The 22073-nt window shown below is 40.2% G+C and overlaps 2 protein-coding genes across 3 annotated transcripts; both read left to right on the top strand.

The window, feature by feature from the left end:
* The first annotated feature begins 81 nt into the window (after window positions 1–81).
* pdik1l (PDLIM1 interacting kinase 1 like) lies at window positions 82–11266 on the top strand. The gene is made up of 3 exons (XM_042435540.1): window positions 82–220; window positions 4551–4846; window positions 9499–11266. Exons 2-3 carry the CDS (start codon window positions 4562–4564, stop codon window positions 10237–10239), a joined length of 1026 nt encoding a protein of 341 aa, XP_042291474.1. The 5' UTR covers window positions 82–220; window positions 4551–4561; the 3' UTR covers window positions 10240–11266.
* Window positions 11267–16708: 5442 nt separating this feature from the next.
* LOC121913551 (replication protein A 32 kDa subunit-like) lies at window positions 16709–20497 on the top strand. Of its 2 annotated transcripts, none has more exons than XM_042436200.1 (9): window positions 16709–16766; window positions 17343–17395; window positions 17518–17619; window positions 18615–18728; window positions 18845–18916; window positions 19028–19135; window positions 19324–19440; window positions 19749–19846; window positions 20130–20497. In XM_042436200.1, exons 1-9 carry the CDS (start codon window positions 16736–16738, stop codon window positions 20206–20208), a joined length of 774 nt encoding a protein of 257 aa, XP_042292134.1. In that variant the 5' UTR covers window positions 16709–16735; the 3' UTR covers window positions 20209–20497. The 2 variants fall into 2 exon arrangements, with proteins under 2 accessions (XP_042292134.1, XP_042292135.1); XM_042436201.1 differs by lacking the exon at window positions 16709–16766 and adding an exon at window positions 16773–16900.
* The last annotated feature ends 1576 nt before the right edge of the window (window positions 20498–22073 follow it).

The raw sequence follows: 22073 nt of genomic DNA, 5'->3' as shown, positions 1-22073 counted from the left end.
TTTCATCCGTTCAGTTTTACTGTTCTTTGCATAGAGGAGTTTATTTTGAAATGCTTAGCCGGAAGTGGGCTCATCCTGGGCACCACGCGCGCTGCAGTGCACAGCAGCTGCTCGCGCTCACGTCCAGTGTCTCACAGTGCGAGCAGGACGTGTGCGGCGGTAATGGCTGCCAGGGAGAGTGAGGAAGACAACAAATGAACCCCTGAGAAACGATTCAAAGGTGAGAGACAGAAACATGACAAGTTACAGCATAAACAACTGCAGCCTCTTCTGTCTGTAGACGGTCGTCTTGTCTGCTGTGGTTACTCGTCTGTGTGGGTTTGCAGGTGTGTGTGTGTGGGAGAGTGTGTGTGTATGTGTTTGGAGGAATCTGGTTGACACACACATACACACACACAGGACAATAAACTGTCAATACCTTCTGCTTATTGTGCATGCCTCTTCCATGCCCCCAGCATTAGTACAATTGAATCGTAATGAACTTGTTTTTAGGTGTGACTGATAGAAGCTAATGCCGACATTCATGCCGACTGTGCTGGCGAGAGCTGGACTCTTTGTTAGCTGCTGTTAACGTGATTAGCTAACGTTAGCTAACCAACATCATCGTTACAGGCCACATAGCTGTTAGCCTGTTAGCCTGTTAGCCAATCAGACAAGTGGATGTCTGATTAGCCAGTTAGCATCAGTATCTCTGTCTGGGGAGACAGCTCAGGTCTTCAGACTGTTGGCAGATGTTTATCATCTCCGAATTTAAAAGTGTCAAGTATCTTTACATTCAAATTAAGTTTTATAATGTGTCAATTGAACAGCCAGGTGCAGGCAGGTGTTGGAATGAGTTTGTCACTGTCAAGTGTCCTGTTGTTTGTAAATGTCAGAACACTTTACACATTACAATCTGCATGTTTAAAGATCCCCTCCGGATATGCTTTAAGATGTAAATAAAATAGTCCTCTTTAAATAAGAATTTGTATCTGATATGTTTTTTTCCACAAAAAAGGCAAATTATCTTGTTAAAATCCTGAAAATTACATCTCCTCCTTCCAACTCATTAAAATTCCAGAATCTATAAATATGTAAATATATTTAATCTTAGAAGTTGACATCATCACTTCTGTAAGCTGCATAGTTGACCAGGGTGGCTTCCAAACTATTTGTGATGTCACACATCATGCCCCAAATTCAGATTTTCAATAAGCACAGAGAAACTTTCCACTTTAAGCAGATGAATGCAACATCCTACTGTAGGTACAAAAAGAAAAACATATTTTTGAGTGGAAGGAGAATTTAAAGTTATTCAGTTTGATACCAGTAGCTGCAAAGTTTTGATAATGTCAGTGAACAGGTTTTGTGAATCAATGAGGACCCACATGCCATTCATTTGGCATAAATTCAGTATATCCAGCCTGTGTCAATAAATATGTTTTTTTGGATCGGCCACTGAAACAATACTCAGATTAGTTTCTGCAATGTAACATTCTTCTAGACTATGTATTAATGATATTTTTGTGACTTTTATTCAATCTGTAAATAAACAATACTAGATATTAATACTAATGTATTTGTACAAGGAAACCATTTTTAATTAGGAGTGGTGCTGAGACAATCAGTCAAATTTCATAATTGATAAACCATTTATCAAAAATGTCCAGCAAATGTGTTCATACTGTAAATCCTCATATCATCACTGTAAATATCATAGTTAATTCTACATAATAATTTACCTATTTATATTTGTTTGTAGTCACTTTTGCTACTGTTTGCACTATCTGGTTAGATGCTAAACTGCATGACGTTGTACTGGTAGGCATTTTTATTTTGTGTGCAATGACAATAACTTTGAATCTAATTAAATATATGTCAGTGTAAATTGGATATATTTGGGGTTTGGACTATTGGTCAGATCAGATTATTTGATTAATGGTAAAAATAGTCAACAGATTCAGTAATTCACTTAAATAAAAAAGTGAATAATCATTTGCAGCCCCATTTAATCTTTAAAAAAAGCATTTAAAAGTATTCTCATCTGATTAATTAACTGACTAATTGTTAGAAAACTTGTTAGAATACCTGATTATTAGAGGTGTTCCGAACCAATCCAGGCAGATTTTAATGGATCTTTATCAGCTAAAATAAAGCCGATCAAATGCCAGTCCTTTCTTTACTCTGCTGTGATTTGTCCACCTCAGCCTGCTTATGTTGCATTGCTGCTCTCCTTCAATGACAGCTGGGCTCTACAGCGGAAGCAAAAATCATTGAATGCGTGTGTGAACGTGAGAAATTATTTGGGTGCACCGATGTGAGTTCTGACACCAAGGTTGGCAAAAAAACACATGTTCGCTAAGCTCTGGCGCTATCGTGTCTGTTATCCCTCCTCTCTCGTATTAGCAAAAACAAATGTACAAAACATTCAGGAAGCAGCTTCTCACTCGTAGCTGGCACTGACTTTCACTGGATAAAATGACATACGTGGCCGGTGGCGGGTCACATCAGCTGTTGCTAATTAAAATGAATTCCATGAGTAACTTGATGACAGGCCAAAATGAAACTTGGCTGTTGTTGTGTTAAAGTGCTCTCTGCAGCCGGTGTCATTTGTGAGGGAAGAGGCCTCACTCTGTTACACCACTTTACAATTCTTATAAAGTTTCTGTAGTTCCAACAACTCCAGCAGAGTGACATGTGTCATGACAAGTTCAGGAGTGGCGTTTTCCAACTAAACTTTCATTGATAGCATATCAGTAATTTCAGCTTTTAAATGTAATAGTTTTGAACCAGGACCTTCAATATTTGGATCAAGCAGTGTGAAAAATCAGGTGTGGCAGATTTAGTGGGCCGCACCTGTTATTTCAATGTGTCAAATACATGTTGAATCAACATTTATGTGAATGTAAGTATCGCATTGGACTAAAAAAAAACTTAATCGGGATGTCCATACTGATTATGGAAATAATCAGTCGTTGCAGTCTGAGAGCTATTTTCTGCAGTGGCAGGAACAGGATTATATAACTACATGATAAGGATGAGTGAGACTGTTGGTATGATTCGACCTTTGGTTAGATATGCCTTTTCCATACTTCCCATTTCCAATGTAAACTGCTGTGCTATGCTTTTATAGGCGCAGCAATTTCTCTTAAGCATCACATGTTAGTGTGACGTGCTTTTATAAACACCTGAACAATGTAACGTAATAACCCTGTAACAGATACAACAGATACCGGTCTGTGAAACTTGGTGTCAGTTTAACACAGTGGTCATTTTTGTGGCTCTAAAATGTGGTGTGTTTGAGGTGTGTGTGTTTTTCATGGGTAATGTGAGGCATGTTGTGTGTAGTGGTCACTAGGTGCTGATGGTGTTTGTGCAGGAGTGCTATGTTGGTTTCTCTCATGATAATGGCCATTTTACCATGTTGCAAGTAGTATTTTTGTTTTGACTCGTGTTAGTGAATTAAATCTAATTTTCTTGTTGAAACCCAATGTTCTCACAAGTCCACAGCAGGCAGGGCAAACATCGAATGACACTTTATTTGAAGTTACATAAAGTCTGGTCCTGGTTATATTCTAAACTGTAACACGCATTATTACCCGCTATCTCATGTACACATTAAGCACATTATACACGGTCAGACACTTGTTTTGATCTGAACTTATTTGCAGATTCTTTAGATCTCAGCACATGCACATTAAAACACCTTCAGGCACCATCCACTGTCGCAAACAACAAAAATATATGTTCCTGCATTCCAGCACCCAAGAATTATAGCAAGTATATAAAGTTATATAAGCAATTAGCAAAGTCTCTGCAAAATATACTTGAACTGTACATATACTATACATAAACAGTTGCATGAACTTAAATAATGTTAGAGCACATATATCATGTGATTACAGAAACATTCTACAAAATACCAATATGTGCCTAAATGGCTCCAACACTAATTTTATGATTTGAATCTAAAAGAGATATTCATATGTGCTGTTGGAGGAGGGAATGCTGTTGTTTTAATATTTGGGAAGAATTTATATGAATGCTTTAGGGAAGGAGAACACTCTTGGTTTAAGAGCTACTTTCTGGCAGTGCAAGGCCAATCAAGAAGGCACCAATTGGGAGCAGCTCAATAGGTTTGGTCCAGTAACACTCTCATGAAAACTGTAGGGAGATTATTTATTTGGGTTTATTGAAGATATTTGTTGAAGAATTTTAAAACAATCTGTGCTGCTTAAGAGTAATATGTATTTCTGTTGTTGATACTGGGATGGGTTTTGAGGCTGAAGCCTCAGATTTCCACTAGTCCACTAGAAGGAGCAACAGGAAGAAAATCCTACATTTCTTTATTGGGGATTCTAGACAGTGATGACATACAAAACACACTGAATGAAGAATTCAACTAGAAACAACATGATGCAACAAGTGATGCACAAATAACAGCCCAAATACAAGAAATGCATTCAAACACAGCATCCAGACTTGAAGTAGTAATATGAGATGTGACGAAAATATAACTGAGACAGAAGTAGGAACAATAGCAAACTAACACCCATGTTGTTTGTCTGCAGTGAGGACTAGGATGGTCAGCAGCCAGCCGAAGTACGAGCTGATCCAGGAGGTGGGGCGTGGCAGTTACGGCGTGGTCTATGAGGCAGTAGTGAAGCGCACAGGCGCCCGGGTGGCGGTGAAGAAGATCCGCTGCCACTCTCCAGAGAATGTGGAACTCGCCCTGCGGGAGTTCTGGGCCCTCAGCAGCATCCAAAGCCAGCACCCAAACGTCATCCACCTGGAGGAGTGTATCCTGCAGCGGGACCAGCTGGCCCAGAGGATGAACCACGGCTCCAGTTCCCCGCTGTACCTGGAGGTGAGGACACAGAATTCAATGGAAGAGGGTTGGTGGCAGTAAACTGTAGTTGGACAGTTGGTATATTTGTGTAGCGGTAAAGATGGTAGATACAAGCATGAAAATGTTGTGGTTAGAGGGTTGGTCTCTAAACCTGGTCAAGCAAAAACAAAACCATTTATCACATCACATCTTCCAAAGTAACTACACTGATAATGCAAACTCAACACTTCCTGCAGCTGCCTCAAAGTAAAAGTCTTCCAAGGAAGAAAATGTATTATGACCTTACTGACGAGGCTGCAGGGAATAATGACTTATAGCCACAAAGTTAGATACACTTTTACCAAATGTAGAAGCTGGTCTGTGGGTGTTTTCAAACCTATAGCTGCTTTGCTCTGGTCTGAATCTGTGGATTAGTTGTTGGAAAAAAATTCAAGGGAACCAAGATGCATCACTAAAAGCCTTGTGAGAGAGTTCAGTCCTCTGATTGGTCAGATGTGTCTGGGGCAGGAGTGAGAATGTAAACACAAGAAGGTCCTGATGAAGGCAACATACTTTGTCGTCAGTCCAGGTTGAACCTCGATCCATTCTCCAGCTAGCTGCTAGCAACTGTTGATTTCACTCATCTGCATCCCAGCATGCAAAGTGCACCCAGCTACAGGAGCCTTTTAGGTCAGACTTGAGTACTCCTTGTAGTTGGTCAGATCGAGGTCGGATCAAGTTCCCACCACAAATTGACTGCTCCAGAATTCTTTAAGGACCGGATCGAGACCCTTGTAGAAGGAAACCAACCAGAGTCTGACTCAGTTGGACTAAACAACGCCGGTTTGAAAACACCATAAGTCTACATTTTCCACACATTTTTGTCGGCAAATCAGTCTCACACAAGTTGATATCTCCTTAAAAGGTCAGTGAGGCCAGAACTTGATTGACCGAAGAAAAAGCTGAAATAAATGTTGCTTTCTATATGAGGCTGGCTTCAAGCAAATAATGTGTGAAATGTTTTCCAAGTCCTGGCTATCAGCTGATCTTCCTTTTTTAACCGCATGTCTTGTCCTCAGTGTTGGTCAATGTCTGGAATTTGATTATAATTTACATCTGTTCATATTAGTACCCATGAAATCCTACATTGAACAGATCTTTCTTTCTGTACATTTTTATTGTTAGGACAAGCAAAAGAAGAACTTTGTTTCTTGTGTGTGTGTGTGTGTGTGTGTTTGTGTGTGTGTGAACCCACAGAAGTGAAACTTGGTGAATTGACTCTATGCTCCTTCGCACGTTTCTAACTATATGTCACAATAGCCTGACTATTAGTAATTATTAATTATTATTAATAAAGAAGCAGCCTACTATAAGTTGTTTCATTGAAATAAAAATAGGCAAGAATCCAGTTATGAATTCTACCTCTGGGCTTGTTTACAGGCATAAAATAAGAGTAAAAACCGGTTGAATTTTTTCCACATATTTGTCATTCTTGTGTAAACTAAACCATCATCTGTGGTGTGTTTTTACTTTATCAAAATCGTCTCAATAGAAATGATTTCTGAGTCCTGTTCCAAGCATCATCATCGGGGTAACTCCACTGAGTAAAAGCTGGAATGGGTTTCCGTTTCACTTCAGTCCATTTTCCAGTGACTCAGCAAAGCTACAGCAGTAAAGCTGCCTCTTGGACCAGGTCAATAGTGTATCATCCCACAATGTAAAAGGCAGTTGTGAATCTTGAGGTAGGAGGTCTGTCAGCCGCACGCATACTTTGAATTTACCATGTTGTTTCTCATTGTGCTTTTTACAAATGTCCATGTGAGCCGGAATCTTTTAGATATTTCATTCAGCCAACCCACATAAGCTAACGGGGTTAACAGTCACGGCAACATTATCTGGTTAGCTGGTTATTAGATATGAGATGACTCTTAGGTATACAAGGCTGTGTATCCTGAAGCTTGTTGTTCCTCTCTGATAGATAACAGGTCAAAGTCACACAGATACAGAGCAGGTGTGGTTCAGAACAACCAGTGTGTCAAGTACCAGTGAGTTACAGTGAGCAGTAATTCCTGGTTTGGAAGGATTAGTCAGACTGCAGCGTCACAGCATCCAGAATGAAACAAAGACTCAACATTGTTGATATTCATTTTTTTGCCCAGATAATTCAGTTCTGGCCCACCTTGGGTTGCTAGTAGGGTCTGATTTATATATTTCATTCGCAGACAAAAAAGTTTTATATTTTCATCAATGATTCAGTCATCAGTATGAACAGAACCTGTATACAAATGTATTCTGACAAAAAAAAAAAAAAGAATTGTGGGTAAGTTCTCTGTGACTGACATTACAGGTGCAATGACTGTTTTGAATAAATGACTTCACACTAATAAGAAATAAACCTCAAACCTTGACTGGACTGGCTATTCAAACAAACCCTACATTCATAATAAACCTCAGCTTTATAGTGCCAGTAATAGAACAGATCATCAGATAACACAAAGTTATCTGTTGATCTGCCCGTCACACTTGCCCCAGTTAAGGTTTCATTTGCAGCGTTTGCCAAAAGCAGATCTTGTTAATATCTGCAGACTGAATCTCTGCCGGTAAAGATTTTTCCACAACATTTCTGTCCACACGGCACACAGATGACAGCGAGCTTTCAGAGGAAGCAGAAAACAGACGGTAGAGGAATGCAGCTCGACCTACAGTACTGTAATTATGACATTTAAGAGGCGTTTGAAAAACACTTGTTGGTTAGCCACATGTTGTCTTAAAATAGACTAACACTTTAATTCCTGTAATGAATTGGAAGCTGGTTTTGATTTGCAAAACATTTCACGAGATCTTGTAAAATATCCTAGATTGTAAGAGGAATGTTCCCACTGTTGACATATTGCTGTCTCACTGCTGCTGGCAAAGACAACATTGCAGATTTTTCTCAGACAATGTAGATGTAGTAGGTTAAATATAAAAGTCAGCGACTGTTCCAGTAAGTCAACTGACTCATCAGAAAGTGTTGTGTAAACTTATTAATGTCAGAGATTATGTTTCTGGTGAAATTGTCACACTAGACATAGAATATCAGCACAAATATTGGCACTTGAAATAGAAAATATGCAGGTGAACCCTGGTTTTTGTCACTCTGTGTGTGTGTGTGTGTGTGCTGCCTGATGTACATGAGCTGGAAGTTTCTAGATCTGTGTTGTCTGTGGCCTCCGTGTCTCCACAGTCACATGAACGTGTTGTCAGGTTTAGAAGGGCCTCCTCTCCCCAGTCAACCTGTCTGCAGCCTGTCATGTCGCAGTGCCTCCCTGCTGTCTGACGGCGGACTCACAGGCACTCTGCCTGGGCCTGATTATAGTCTCTCAGTGGCACGCGGGGCTATTGTCAGACCGTTCATTCAGTTTTCTGCAGTGCTAGCATTGGACACTTTCCCAGAATCCCTTTATTCCAGCTCTTTTTTTATTACTCTGTAATGTTCCAGTACGTGCTTACAGAAGAACAAATGATAATAGGGCAGAATTATCTGACTGCACCAACTGTGGGATAATTTGCATTTATTCTTCTTGGGTAGTGGATTCCTTGGCTAGTGTCATGCCAAACAATTTGCAGCCATTTGTTTACAGCAGGATTTCCACCAGGAATTGCCTACTACGGACATTTATTCAAACATTTGTGTTGCCAGTAAAGCTGTTTTACATCCAGAGCAAATATGTATGCATCAGTCAATTCATTTTAAGTTTACATTATTCATTTAACAAACCTGTAGCTATTCCGTGTGTATTACAAAATGCTATCTATCAGATTCATTCTATGCATCACATTTTAGTCTTTTAATGTGAGATATGGGATGAAACCTCAAGGTTTGTGGTCTGCCGTCAAAAAGTGGAGATTAAATGAACTCACTTCCTGCGGCAGGCGTGAAAGATGAGAGGCTCCTCACACAGCTTTGATGTTAAAAAAAAAAAAAAAAAAAAAAAAAAAAAAGGCCTACAAAGGAAGGTGGCAGACAGCATGTTATGAATACAAAGCCGGAACAACCTTGCTTGTTTCGTTATGAGTGACATTTTCTTCTCCTCACACTGTTTCCCATTTCTGTTATTTTATCAGTAATCATGATAGCTAGACCAGGCCTAAGTGACATAATCACTGTGGCTTTGCTCATGCAGCTTTTGTCTGTTGGGGCTTGAGGTGATACTTTGTTTAAATTTCCTGTAAAATGCAGACAGCTTGTTTAATGGCTTGTTTGTTGCTGTTTAGGTTATTTTTCCCATATGTGTTCAGCAGGATCACTTCCAAGTTTTATCTTAATTACATGACGGTTTCAAAATAAAAGCCATCCCGTGGTTCGCCAGTTGGATGCTTTTAATCTGAAGCAGCCGCAGTCACAGGACATGTTGGGTTTGCATTAACTTAAGACAGCTCTGACACGATGTAAAGAGAATGAACAACAAACAGTGAGGCTAATATCAATGAGAAAAAACAGCACATTACATGCTGCATTGTTTCCACTTGCAGGCAGGTGATCTGAATCTAGCTCGAGAGCTCACGTTAGCTTTGAGGTGGCTTTATAAAAACAGTTTGTTGTGCTAATTCAAGACAGACTTTTCACAATATGTCCAACTTTTCTGAGCCATTTTTATGAAACAGTGCTCTAATGTTGACTTAAATTGTTCTTTGTGTTTCTACTGTAGCTGGTGGAGACGTCTCTGAAAGGCGAGATCACATTCGACCCGTGCTGTGCCTACTACTTGTGGTTTGTCACAGACTTCTGCGATGGGGGCGACATGAACGCCTACCTGCTGTCACGCAAGCCAAGTCGCAAGACCAACACCAGCTTCATGCTGCAGCTGGGCAGCGCTCTGGCTTTCCTGCACCGCAACCAGATCATACACCGCGACCTCAAACCAGACAACATCCTCATCTCGCAGGCTTGCACACCGGCTGGCTCGTCTGAACCCACGCTCAAGGTGGCTGACTTTGGTCTGAGCAAGGTCTGCTCCACCTCCGGGCTCAACCCCGAGGAACCGGCCAGTGTCAACAAGTGCTTCCTGTCCACAGCCTGCGGAACAGACTTCTACATGGCCCCGGAGGTGTGGGAGGGCCACTACACAGCCAAGGCAGATATTTTCGCCCTGGGGGTGATTATCTGGGCCATGGTGGAGCGCATCACCTTTGTGGACGTGGAGACTCAGAAGGAGCTGCTGGGGAGCTACGTGCAGCAGGGCTCCGAGATTGTACCCTTAGGGGAGGCCCTGTTAGAGAATCCAAAGATGGAGCTGCTGATCCCCGCCAGGAAAAAGAGCATGAACAGCCACATGAAGCAGCTGATCAGGGAGATGCTGTCGGCTAACCCTCAGGAACGGCCTGACGCCTTTGAACTGGAGCTCAGACTGGTCCGCATCGCATGCAGAGAGCTGGACTGGGATACGTGATGGACGAGCAAACGGCACCACAGACTCAGCCGATCAAGCACATGTACACATTTCATCAGCTACTGTTATCCTAGATGGTCACATAATGGGGGGATTATTGATTTTTAACTAGGGAACAATAGTTATTGTTTTGTTTCATGGCTTAAACATCGTCCACTGTCCAAGCACATACAGTCCTACACTAGCTGTGTCTTTATATTGAGGGGGGAGAGGTGTGACACTCATCGCTGCTGCTGCTCCAAACTGCAGCTTAGTCTCAGGCTAATCACATCACAGCTTCCACTTCCTCCTTACAGAATAACTCGAGCGTGATGGAAGAGCAAAAAAAAAAGACCTCAATCCTGGATTCAGTTAGATCTGAAAACCAAAGTGATAGTTAAATAGTTTGTCTACAAATGCCATCTTTGACTCGGTGCTAATTGTTACTGCTAACCGTTAGAAATGCAATATCAGACATCATCCTGTGATTTTTACAGTGCACATTTATCCAAAGGGCCAATATTAAAACACCGTCACCTCCATGTGTGGAATGTTTTGAAGCCATTTGTGGCTTTGACAGAACCTGACTTAAAAACCAGCATGAATATGACAATATTTACATAAAAATTTGATTCTGTTTCGGCATCAAATACAGATATGCCCTGAATGCTCAGGTAATAAAAATATACAGCCTGATGGTATTTGTAGACAAACACTTTCTATCAAGGTCAGTTTTGCTCAGTATTCTTGGAGGAGAAAAATGCCAAACTTTGGTGCTTAAAGATAACTTGTTTTTTTCTGAAGGCTGCTCTGTCGGTTGGTTGGTTGGGTGGGTGGGGGACATTTATCAGCAAGTGTCCAGCCAGCAGGTGCTTGTGGTTGCTGTTTTTCCTCTTTCTGCCCATTACAGACTTAAAGATAAGTGTGTTGGTCCCAGACGCACCCCTAACTAGTTTACCAGAATGTATAATGATCAAGACAGGTCACCTTTATTTATATAGAGCCTTAAACACAAAAACACTTGATATTAAAGGCGTACTATGCAGGATTTTTTGGTTGCTGTTTGTAAACACACTATTTAAAGTCGGTCATTTGGCCCCTCCTCCCTAGAGAGAGAGAGAGAGAGAGAGAGACAGAGAGAGAGAGAGACAGACAGACAGACAGACAGACAGACAGACAGAAGAAAGCAGTGAATCAGATAAATAAAACATTATTTTCTGATTGTCGTTCTACGTTCTAAAGCACAAATAAACACGCCCACACACCTCTGCACAAGGTGCCGCATTGCCAGATTTTGTGTGAATGCAGCCAAAGCGCATGTTTCATCCTGTGTGCTATGGCTGCTCTGCTCTGTGTGTGTGTGTGTGTGTCAGACAGAGCAGAGGAGAGAGACAGACACAGCAATGTAACCTGGTCGCTATGCTGCGAGTCCCGACCTTGCACCCCGTGTGCTGTTATTGGCTGGGGGTTACACACCCACTGCACAAAGCTGGACACCCAGAAATATCTGAAACACAACAAAATAATAAGAAAATACAGGCAGAGGCCACAGTCTCTCTAGATAAGTACACTGCCACACACTTCTAGTGGGTCATAAGTGATGATTTGGGGGAAATTACTTTTGTATGACTCTATACGTTGTTTTTAAGGAAAATCCTGCATAGTAATACCTTTAATTACAAAGCGCTTCACACAGTAAATGAGGAATAGAGCCTAAAGGATCACTCTGGTTTATTACAACTTGGTTCTTATTTTTTTTTTAATTTTGGCCAACATTCCTATCAGTGAAAATAACATTGTACTCACAGTAAACTGGCTATTCGCTAAGTTTCGACCCTTTAGTGACTGTTGTTATGTGGTAGGTTTACCACATGAGATTTGTGTTAATTGTTGAAACATTTGATCCTTGATTTTACACAGAAATAGACAAAAGCAGCTCCTCACTGGCTGAAAAACTGTTGCTGGCAGATTTCAGTAGTAGCTAGCTAATGATAGCTAATTAAGGTGACAATTCTCCAGCTGACTTTTTAATGTTTCCGGCTGACTAATATGAAAATCAGAATCCTGAAAAAGCTTTTGAATTAAACGCAAAAATTGAACAGCTTTGATGGCTACATACATAATATAAAGCTAACTCCGTGCTGTGTACTGATGTAAAAAAGACTAAAGCTACATGATCAAAGTAGAAGACAGAGAAATAACGGAGTAGCATTGTTCTTGAATTTTGAGCTACAGCTAGTCAGCCCTAGTATTATATTATAGTATGCACTTAATATGTCTGCTGTAGAAATACATACATTACTTTGACTAGCAACACAAAGGTTGAATTTCTACTTTTTTGCCAGTATTTCCAAACAACATATTTCACTCACACCTTAGGCTAAAGTAACTTTAACTTTGGCTAATGAAAACCAGTAAAGAGCAGGACACAACCGCTAATGAAAGCCTTCACTCTGATACAGTAGCATCTCTGACCAGTGTTACATTGACTAATGTCCCCTGTAGCCCCACATAATAATGCACTAAGCTAATGATATGCTAGCTATTAACCTTAGAAGTAACATAACCCTAGGTTACTACTGTAGGTAGTAGGTGGAAGAGAAAACAAAGGCCAACTGTAAAATTATTACCCAAAACCTCAATTACAATTTACAGACCAAAATCCTGTTCAACTATGGCCTAACATACTTGTTGTTGCTACTAGTGGTTGCACATGAGAGATTTACTGACAGTTCAGGTGCTTTCAGTTGCAGTTTTCTGTCCAAATTTAGTGGTTTATATAATCTGCCGAAACTGTTGGACACCTGTCTGATTGTATTTAATTCATCAATTCATCATAGCCAATAGCAATAATGACCAAAACTATGAACATAAAACCCAAGTTGTAATAAACCAGAATTATCGTTTTAAGAAGAATATCCAAACAACTGAGCACACTACAATGACACACGCTGGCCTACATTCAAAAGACTGTGTGAGTGATTCCCTCACACACGGCAAACAAATCTACTCTTGAGAGAAATCCTTATGTTGCCTAAACATAGATTTAATTAGCTGAAGAATGAGCTGCTTGTATTGTAAGAGCAGTGACATGAATATTCACATTTCAAAATCCATTTAGACAAGAGCCCTGAATGAGTAAAAGGGGCGAGGAATTCAGTGAATTTCACTGAAAGCACTTTTTGTTGTTGTTTATATTTATTCCTCATACAGTAACTACCTACTGCATTATATGGAGGAGCTCTGTGAGGCTGGAGTCAGTGTGATAACTGCGTTGGTATTTGTTTACCAGGCAAACACAATGTCAGCCAACAGTCTACTTATGCATGCGATGCCTCTCACCTTCAGGGAAGAAGCGAGAGAAGACACCAGCACACAATCCTCCATGAGCCAGAGGATCTCTTCTTCTTTTTTTTTTTTTTGACACATAATACTGTTGTGTTTAACTTGATCTCTTCTCACTGTGTCACTGCTCTTCGTTTCCTTTGGCTCTGGATCTTACAGTAATCCCTTTCCTCATGCTTCCGACATGCTAATTCTAAGCCTATTAAGTTGTTGCAGCACTTGGCAGAGGATCATGCTCGGGACCCCTTTTGCCTTTCAGGTCATAAATAATTTGTGCACTTTGACAAATTTTACAAGAACCTGTGAAACCAAACAATCTAGCCTTCTTCCTTGCTCTCAAACTCCGACTTGTTGCCAACATTTATTTGCTAGATGGCCTTTAATTCCCCCCTTAGCTGTAATAGTGTTTCTTCCCCCTTGCCGTGCGATTGAGATTTGCCTTATTTCTGAAATTCACAATTTCTTTTGGGCATGTACACTATAGTGGCCTCGTTGATATTGCACTCAAACACAAAATTGGCAGAAGCTGTGCTTTGAGACGCACCACATTTCAAGGCACCTCAGCGTGGTGTTTCGGTATGACTAGCAATACCACAAATCAGTATTAACTCGCCCGTCTTTACTGCAGGATAGGCTCATGCAAGCTGCTTCGGACAATGTTGCTCCTCTTCAAGAATGTGGTGTTTGTGGCTTTCTGTACACGAGCAGCAAAGTTTGGACTCAAAGTAGGTCACCCATATCCTCAGAGCTCTAAGCAGAGGAGAGGACGATGGGTAGAGTAATTTCCGGCCAGATTTCTTCCTATCCTTCTAGACAAGAGGGGGAGGAGGAAGACACTTGGCTTCCTGTGAGGTTTTAGACGTTTGCCAAACAAAAGCAAGTTCTGGGGAGTGTTTTTACACTTTGATTTGTTCTATTCAATTTCTTTGCACATGTGTAAATACTGTATAGGATCGACAGGGGATGAACAAGGTTTGTGTACATTTGAGTGGATATGCTCTGTTTTCAAGAGCCCTGCTTGTTTGACATGTAAATTGCTGTGATATTCAATTTTCTTCAGCTCTTAATTCAGCTTCAGCTTTCTTTCAGTCATTGAAAAGATGTGATATATTTACAGGTTAATACTGTTGGTGTGCTAGTGGTAACTGTATGTTTTTCATTGGCCTATTGTTTGTGATTTTGTGTAAGCAAAGCTGGTATACAACATGGGTGAACTCAGTCGTCTTTTCTGTTTGGTACTGGACTGGTTGGAAATTCTTTTGAATTCTGGGAAATCAATCAAAACTCACCACTTTACACAGCCCTCACCCAGGACTGATACTACATGTCACGATTGTACTTTATTATCTCTGGGAACTCAGACTTGTCACTCACTGAGCAGCTAATACAATTTGTTACAGGAATGTTTAACACAAGAATTCACTCAGTGGTGGGCCATCTTCCTATTGACCTGAAGTTCCAAAGTAACAAAAAACATAATGAGAACGGTCCCTTCCATTACTGTCCATACAAACTATAGCTATGTAAGCTACATACAAATCCAAAGGAGGTTGAGAATGTAGTGTGTTCACAATGGAAAAGTGATTAAATAATGCATACTCGAGAGTATTACAAAAACTAAAAAATGTTTGACTTATGAGTGTGCTGGACACTATCCTCCCACAAACCAGTGCACAAAGGAAATGGAACTGCCTGTTACTGGACAAAAAAACTGAGGATGAGACCACTCCAGAAACACCCTAGAAATAACAATATAATTAACTTTTGGAAAGCACTTGCTTTTGTTCTGAGAAGTTCTGGCAGCTGCATTCTTAAAGTTGCAGTTTGATTCATGTACTGTGGCGCGGGTCTTGTACCGTTATCTGTCAATATACAAGAAATCAACTTGAACAGTCTTGTACCAACTCCAAAAAACAGTACACTATAAAGGTTAGTATTCTGTATACAGCTAGCATATAGTGTTTTTACAGATCATGTAAAATCAAAGATGGCACAGGATTTTATTTCTTACTTGCAAACTGGTGTGCTGCTCAGCAGCAGTGTGCCGCTCAGTGCTGCCCCTGGTGGCTGCAAGCTATATAAATGACATTACTATTTTATTCATTTGCGTTACTGCAATAGAGCCTTCAGCTACCAGTGGCAGCACTGAGCACATTGTTGATGAATAGCACTCACGTTGGTAAACGAAGAAGAAATCCTGCACTACTTGCATGTATGTATACAGACATGCTCTGTCTGTATACATACTGTTTACTTACTGAATACAGGTAGGTACTGTACACTAGTCTTTATAGTATACTGTTTTTGTGCAGTTAGTACACAAGAAATCAACATCCTTTTCAGTTTTTTACTAACAGGACATGATGCCATAGCTGTGCTGTGCAAATCGAATTGCAGTTTTAGAATGTCACCGCCAACTAAACTTCAAAGACACACACAAAATGTTTATGGGTGCATTGGGCCCATAAATTTTGTGCAGTATATTTTCAGGAAGTGGCTTTTTTGGCTTCATGTGCCCATGGATGTATTATCCATGCATGCACCACTGAGCAACTTTCATGGGAATGAATGGGGGCCCGCCTCCAACACTGTATCCAGTTCTCTTTATACATCCATCCATGGTAGTGGTAGAAAACTTGGTGCGGAGTAAGCTAACAACTAATAGATCAATGAGAAGAATACCCACTGTTAACTAAGAAAGTATTTTCAACATTCCTCCTGTAGCAAGTTTTTTGAGGTGCTTAGTGACTGACCTATCAGTTCTGGGAGACAGTGATGCAGGATTGTGACATGTGGTATGCTGGTCCTGAATCCGGGCCACACTTTACATAAGAAGTGTACCGTGTCAGATGAAGATTACACTTCATTATAAAATCGGAATCATGTCAAATAATAGATCCAAACTCACAGCCAGGCAAACTTCTGCTCTCACACTTTTGTATGAACAATTTTGCTCTTATGTCATTGTAAGATATTTTGAAGAGATTAAATGAAGTTTATCAAAAGTGGTGTGAATACCTGTCAATCACTGTTGAACTGATGGATTTTTAAATAAAATGACTTGAAATAATAATTGAACTGTTGTAAAGAACGGAAGCATGAATGGCTTCACCACTGATCATTTACACGTCCTGCACTGCACCATGGGTAATTGGGTAATTCAACTCACCTGATGGCCTGCACACAAAGAAGCTGCCAGAAAGGTTAGAAATACTCTGCTAGTGCTTCCAGCCTGACTGCTCTTTATGTAGTGGATTCTTAAATTTCAAGTTTTTGGTTTACTGAGGAATACCTGTAGTTGCCAGTGTGACTGTTAAGTTTGACATGTGGAGTCAAGGTAAAACAATGGGCTTCATGCAAGAGGATGATCTTCTAATATCTCTGTGACTGTCACATGACCGCCCCCCATCATGGAGCGCTTTGCTTTAGAAAGATATTTTTTAGCATCTAACTTCACATCAAATCATTCCTTCTTTGTTTCTGTCACAGTGCAGAGCTGCTCTGATAACATGTTAGCTGGATTCATATTTCTTATTGTTTCAGGTCTCTGATTGTCACTCCTAAATTTGTTATTGTTGTGTTTGTCTTCTGATTTCTGAAAGCAGGACATGAAACTGTGCCGTGTTTTTAGTCTTTGGGAACTTTTTGTGAATGAAACTCGTCCACAAACTGAGTGCCCGCTGAGGCCTGTTGTTCCTCTGTTTTGTTTTAATAGGATTTGCAAACAAGCTGTTTTTAAATGAGTTCTACTCTAACAGTTATTTAATGTTTCGCCTCAGCTTGCAGTCTGTCCCCTGATGGGATTACCAGCCATAAAGCAATGGTGACAAAGGTGTGTCTGTCAATACTAACTGAAATATATGTGTTAGGATCTGAAAAAATTGTTTTCATATGGTGGACTTAACCAAAACCAACCAAATAAAATGCTTTCCTTTAACCTTGATTTCACCACAGAGAGGGAGTCTTGAGATTTTACCCTGCACAGTGTCTCAGCTGCTGACTGCTTCTCAAGTCAGCAACGATAGCTTTGCAATCTGCGACTGGGAACTTCACCAGGTATGAGAAACGCAACTTAAATAAGATGATTTCTCTCTACATGTGCATATCACCACTCAGTTCTGCACAGTGCAGAGGAATAGGTTTGACCTGAGTCTGATAAGTCTCATTAATCTGGACACTTAAGACTTGAATTTGTACTTGGATGTAGGCTTTTGACGTCAAATGACTTGATAACCTGTTCAAACCCAAAGATAAGAAATACTGCTGTGCAGTGTGTGTGCATCAACTCTTCATCTTCCTGTCAGCGGATATACTGTATTTTGAATCAGTCTGCAGGAAGGAAATGTGTGTTTGGCACTGCACACCAGCAGACACACAGATAAAGACTTTGACACTATGAAGCCAACATGGTCGAGAAACGCCTCAAAGTGTGCAGGAAGAAATAGACATTTTGAATTTAGAGTTACATGACACTCAGCAGATTCCATGTAGAGATGATCATGTGATTGAAAGCTCCACCCAACTGCTGTGGGTTCCTTCCTGGGGTCAAGAATGAACTTTAGAAACTGACTTGTTTTTTGACTTGGACATGACTTGGGACTTGTTGGTCATGATTAGAGCCTCAGAGCCAACACTTGAAACTTAATTGTGACTTGCAAAACCATGACTTGGTCCCACCTCTAGACACCCAGTAGTTGAATGCTGCCTTGTTTACTTGCAGGGACACATGCCTGATGAAAGGAATGGTTTGACATTGTGTCTCAGTTAGCTGAGAAGATCAATACCCCACTCATGAATATGAAGCTACAGCCAGGAAACTGTTAGCTTAGCTTAGCACCAAGAATGGAAATTGATCAAACAGCTGGCCTGGCTCTGTCCAATGGTTAAACCTGCCTACAAGCACCTCTAAAGCTCACCAATTAACATGTTAAAGGTTGCTTGTTTAATCAGTCATGAGGTTGCCATGCAACCAGCATGACTCCAGAAAGTGATTCCTCCCGACTAAGAAATAGTGCAGCACATAACCCTTTGATGCGCTTCTTTCTCTGCAGGTGTCCCTAGTGGGCGTCATCAGAGGATTTGCTCCCTTCGTGACAAATGTCCAGTACTCTGTGGACGACATGACTGGTCCACCTTTGAATGTGAAACAGTGGGTTAACACAGAGGCATGTGGCTTTAAAAGGCTCATTTCAGAACTATGAAATACTAAGTGGTAAACAAATGAGCACTGCAAACTGCACCATTTTGATAAATGATCAGTTTCAAACTGTCTTTCTGACAGGACTGTGCTCTGATGATGTTTGCCTCTCCTGGAACATATGTGAAGGTTACAGGAAGTCTACGGAATTTCAAAGTAAGTAATACAAACAAAGGGCTTGGTGGCCTTCAAAGGGGAGTGAGCATGAAGGATCTCTGAGTTTATGACCACACACTGTATGACACATTCAATTTTTGTTTGCATTAGGGTCAGAGGTCATTGCTGGCAATGGACATCCGTTGTATTAAGGACCTGAATGAGATCACATCCCACATGTTGGAAGTTGTGCAAGCCCATATGCAGCTTTTTGGAAAGGTACCAGAGCTTGTGAATGGGTTTGGCCAGTAACACTACTTGTAACAAATCTTTTGTTTTATGCCTTAAGTTGCAAGTATTCAATGATGTGCTATGTACTGAGCAGAATATCCATTATAAATTGAATTTGACTCCAGTTCAGGCACAGATATTTCATATATTTGGCATTTTCTGTGTTGTTAATCCAGATGTTCGATGTGAATATGAATACCACTGCTGCCTCGCTGTCTGGAAGAGCCGTCAAGTGTGGTGGTGGACATTCTAACGCCTTCTTACCACATGGTTTGTCCACCATCCAGGGTCAGGTTAGTGGGTTTAAAATATCAGTTCACCTATATTACAAACATATTTTACTTGGCGGATATTTTCTGTTTTCTTTGCTGAGGTTTGAGAAGTCCACCACTACAAGTTATTATAATATATAATGTTTCAGAGCTGTGTCTTTTCTTTTTTTTTTTTTCCCAAAAACTCTCTGTGGACAGTTGCTATTACTTCCTGACAAAACAGTGTTGCATTTGACAATAAAAAAATGACATCACTTGTGCATATATTATATGAAATGCCATTTGATAGCACCACAGGATTAGAAAGTAATTTTTGATCCTCATTTAAGGTGTTGAATGTAATCAAGAGCTTCTCTGTCCATGATGATGGTATCAGTTGCCATGACCTGAACACACAGCTGGACTACCTCAGTATGAGAGACATCAGGTACCTTTTTAACTCATCATACCTCTTGTACATTGCTGGTGTGTATATATACAAATATGTTCATTTTCTCACTTTTGAAGTAATGCCCGTGCCTCTGAGTGACCTAAGATACAAATTAGTATATGCTTGTATTGTATGGAGCCCCCTATCATTCCACATACTGTATGTGTTAGGAGGGAGCTAACTAGAGACTGGATCTATTCCAGGGACACATATATACATACATAATGTAAAACTGTGAAACAAGGAGAGATGCTTGCAAACTGTCTATGTTCTTGTACAGGACATCCTTGGCATTTCTGATACGTGAAGGCCATGTCTTCTCTACTATTGATAAGCATTTCAAATCAACAGAACATTAGCAGGCTACCTGGAGGCTGTTCTGCCAGTTATGTCACTCTCCTGGATTACAGCTGGTCAAGACACTCGGTTCACATTTTCAGGGTGAAATTAGTATTTTGTTTTAGTTCTGTTTTAAGTAAGATTTTTTTTTTTTGTTCTTAATTTACTATGAGCTACTGTACTGTCTTGGTCTAAAAATGGTGAATGAATAATGATGTCCAGACAGATAAGTCAACTGTTACAGGGTTTATAGTGTATCCTTTGTTGCCTGTATTCCATCACTACTAATATATTGCTTAGGCCTCTCTATGTTTGTATGCTCTGTATTTCTGGATTTCTGGGTACCCTGAAAATGTGGTTATGATAACTGTACATGAAGAATGTGTAAAGTATATATTTTGTCCTGTCTCATTTATTTAATTTCTTTATTTTCTTTTCAAGAAGAACTACAGTCCCCATATGTCTTATCTCTGCAGTCCTGTTTCCTAGCATTCAATGTAGAGAACAAGTGGGCAAAGATGGCAGCAAACTGCCAAAAAAACAACACGCCTCCTTTTGACTGCTCATCCTGATAAGTTGCATAAAGTTTGTCACGTATAGACTGTAGCAGAAGGTTTAACATGCATAAAACATGAGTATTATCAAATGCTAGACAGTCAAAACATTCCCTTGTATAAAATGTGTTAGCTTGTGCAAGTTCGGTTGTCTTGCGTGTGGAAAGGTTGTCTTGCCAAACTCGCCTCAGAAATCCCACAATGGAATGTTCATTGACATATTAAAATGATAAAGCAGCTAAATACATAGGTAAGAATTCTTCTGGATATCATTTTTACTTTGGCATATACTCCATTTATAAAACTGCACTAATTTAACAAAATAACCCCATTTTAGCACTTCGCCTCACCATATACAATGTGCTTAGTGACAATACTCAATTATGCCAAATTGAAGACTGAATTCTATCATAAGCATAAGTCTTGTATAGTTATGTAATGCAACTGTTTCATAACCTGACATGCCAGATGGTTTGTTACACAGAACCATCTGAAAAGTCGTTCTTGGAAACTGCTTGGAAAAGGGCAGGCACTTTCAAAAAATACTTGGCAGCTGATTGGATGAACCATCTGTCTACCACCATCTATCACTGTCTCACCTTGCAGGACAGCTGGATTCATGAGATCATGTGAGAATCCTCAATACGCTGATTGGTAAGCACATAATTTGAAGCTTGACAAGATGGATTCTCAGGAATCCAGCCCCCAGAATCACCCCAGAAAAAAGGAAAAAAATTACTTTTACTAATTTTGAGATTGATTTGCAGTGCTGTTTTAGTAGAAGTGTTCCAGTTATAAGACACACTGTCAGTGTTTAGTCAAATATGTTTAGAGTGTCTGTTTATGCAAACCACATACTGTAAATATCACTAGAGACCTAAATAGTATGAATCTCTCTGATAAAACTGAGCTAATAGAGGTCATGAAAATGAACTTGTTACATAGTGAGGCATATACAAGCCTTAGTATGCTAACAGTAGCCAATTATGTCAGTCATGGCAGTCAGGTTTACGAAATGATTACATTTAAAGATTTCTGCAGGGGCTAGTTTACATGTCTAAAGGGATTCTCGGTGTCTATAAATGTCTTAGCTGACGTTGTAAAAATGCTAAGACCTCGTGATAATGATCCCGGTGAACCATATTGGCAGCTGTGAATCATCACATAAAGGGGTTACAATCACAGGTCAAATAAGGCAACCCATTTGATAAGTCCATAGGGGTTTGCATTATAAATGTCTTGCTTGTTACTGCTTCTTTCTTTATTTCTAATGTTTTCTGATGCTAAATTGTCCAATGGGAGACCTTTACAGCTGGCATTTCAATACTCTG

This window comes from Thunnus maccoyii, chromosome 15 (assembly GCF_910596095.1).
Source record: "Thunnus maccoyii chromosome 15, fThuMac1.1, whole genome shotgun sequence".
Classification (NCBI taxonomy): Eukaryota; Metazoa; Chordata; class Actinopteri; order Scombriformes; family Scombridae; genus Thunnus; species Thunnus maccoyii.
This window is presented reverse-complemented; position numbering and strand designations above follow the sequence as displayed.

What these genes read in the sequence shown, in the direction of transcription:
- pdik1l (XM_042435540.1), top strand. Translation starts at nt 4,562, where the DNA reads ATGGTCAGCAGCCAGCCGAAGTACGAGCTGATCCAGGAGGTGGGGCGT. An exon ending in GTTCCCCGCTGTACCTGGAG is followed by an intron (nt 4,847 to 9,498) that starts GTGAGGACACAG and finishes TTTCTACTGTAG; the next exon opens with CTGGTGGAGACGTCTCTGAA.
- LOC121913551 (XM_042436200.1), top strand. Translation starts at nt 16,736, where the DNA reads ATGGCCTGCACACAAAGAAGCTGCCAGAAAG. An exon ending in ATAAAGCAATGGTGACAAAG is followed by an intron (nt 17,396 to 17,517) that starts GTGTGTCTGTCA and finishes ATTTCACCACAG; the next exon opens with AGAGGGAGTCTTGAGATTTT. An exon ending in TGTCCACCATCCAGGGTCAG is followed by an intron (nt 19,441 to 19,748) that starts GTTAGTGGGTTT and finishes TCCTCATTTAAG; the next exon opens with GTGTTGAATGTAATCAAGAG.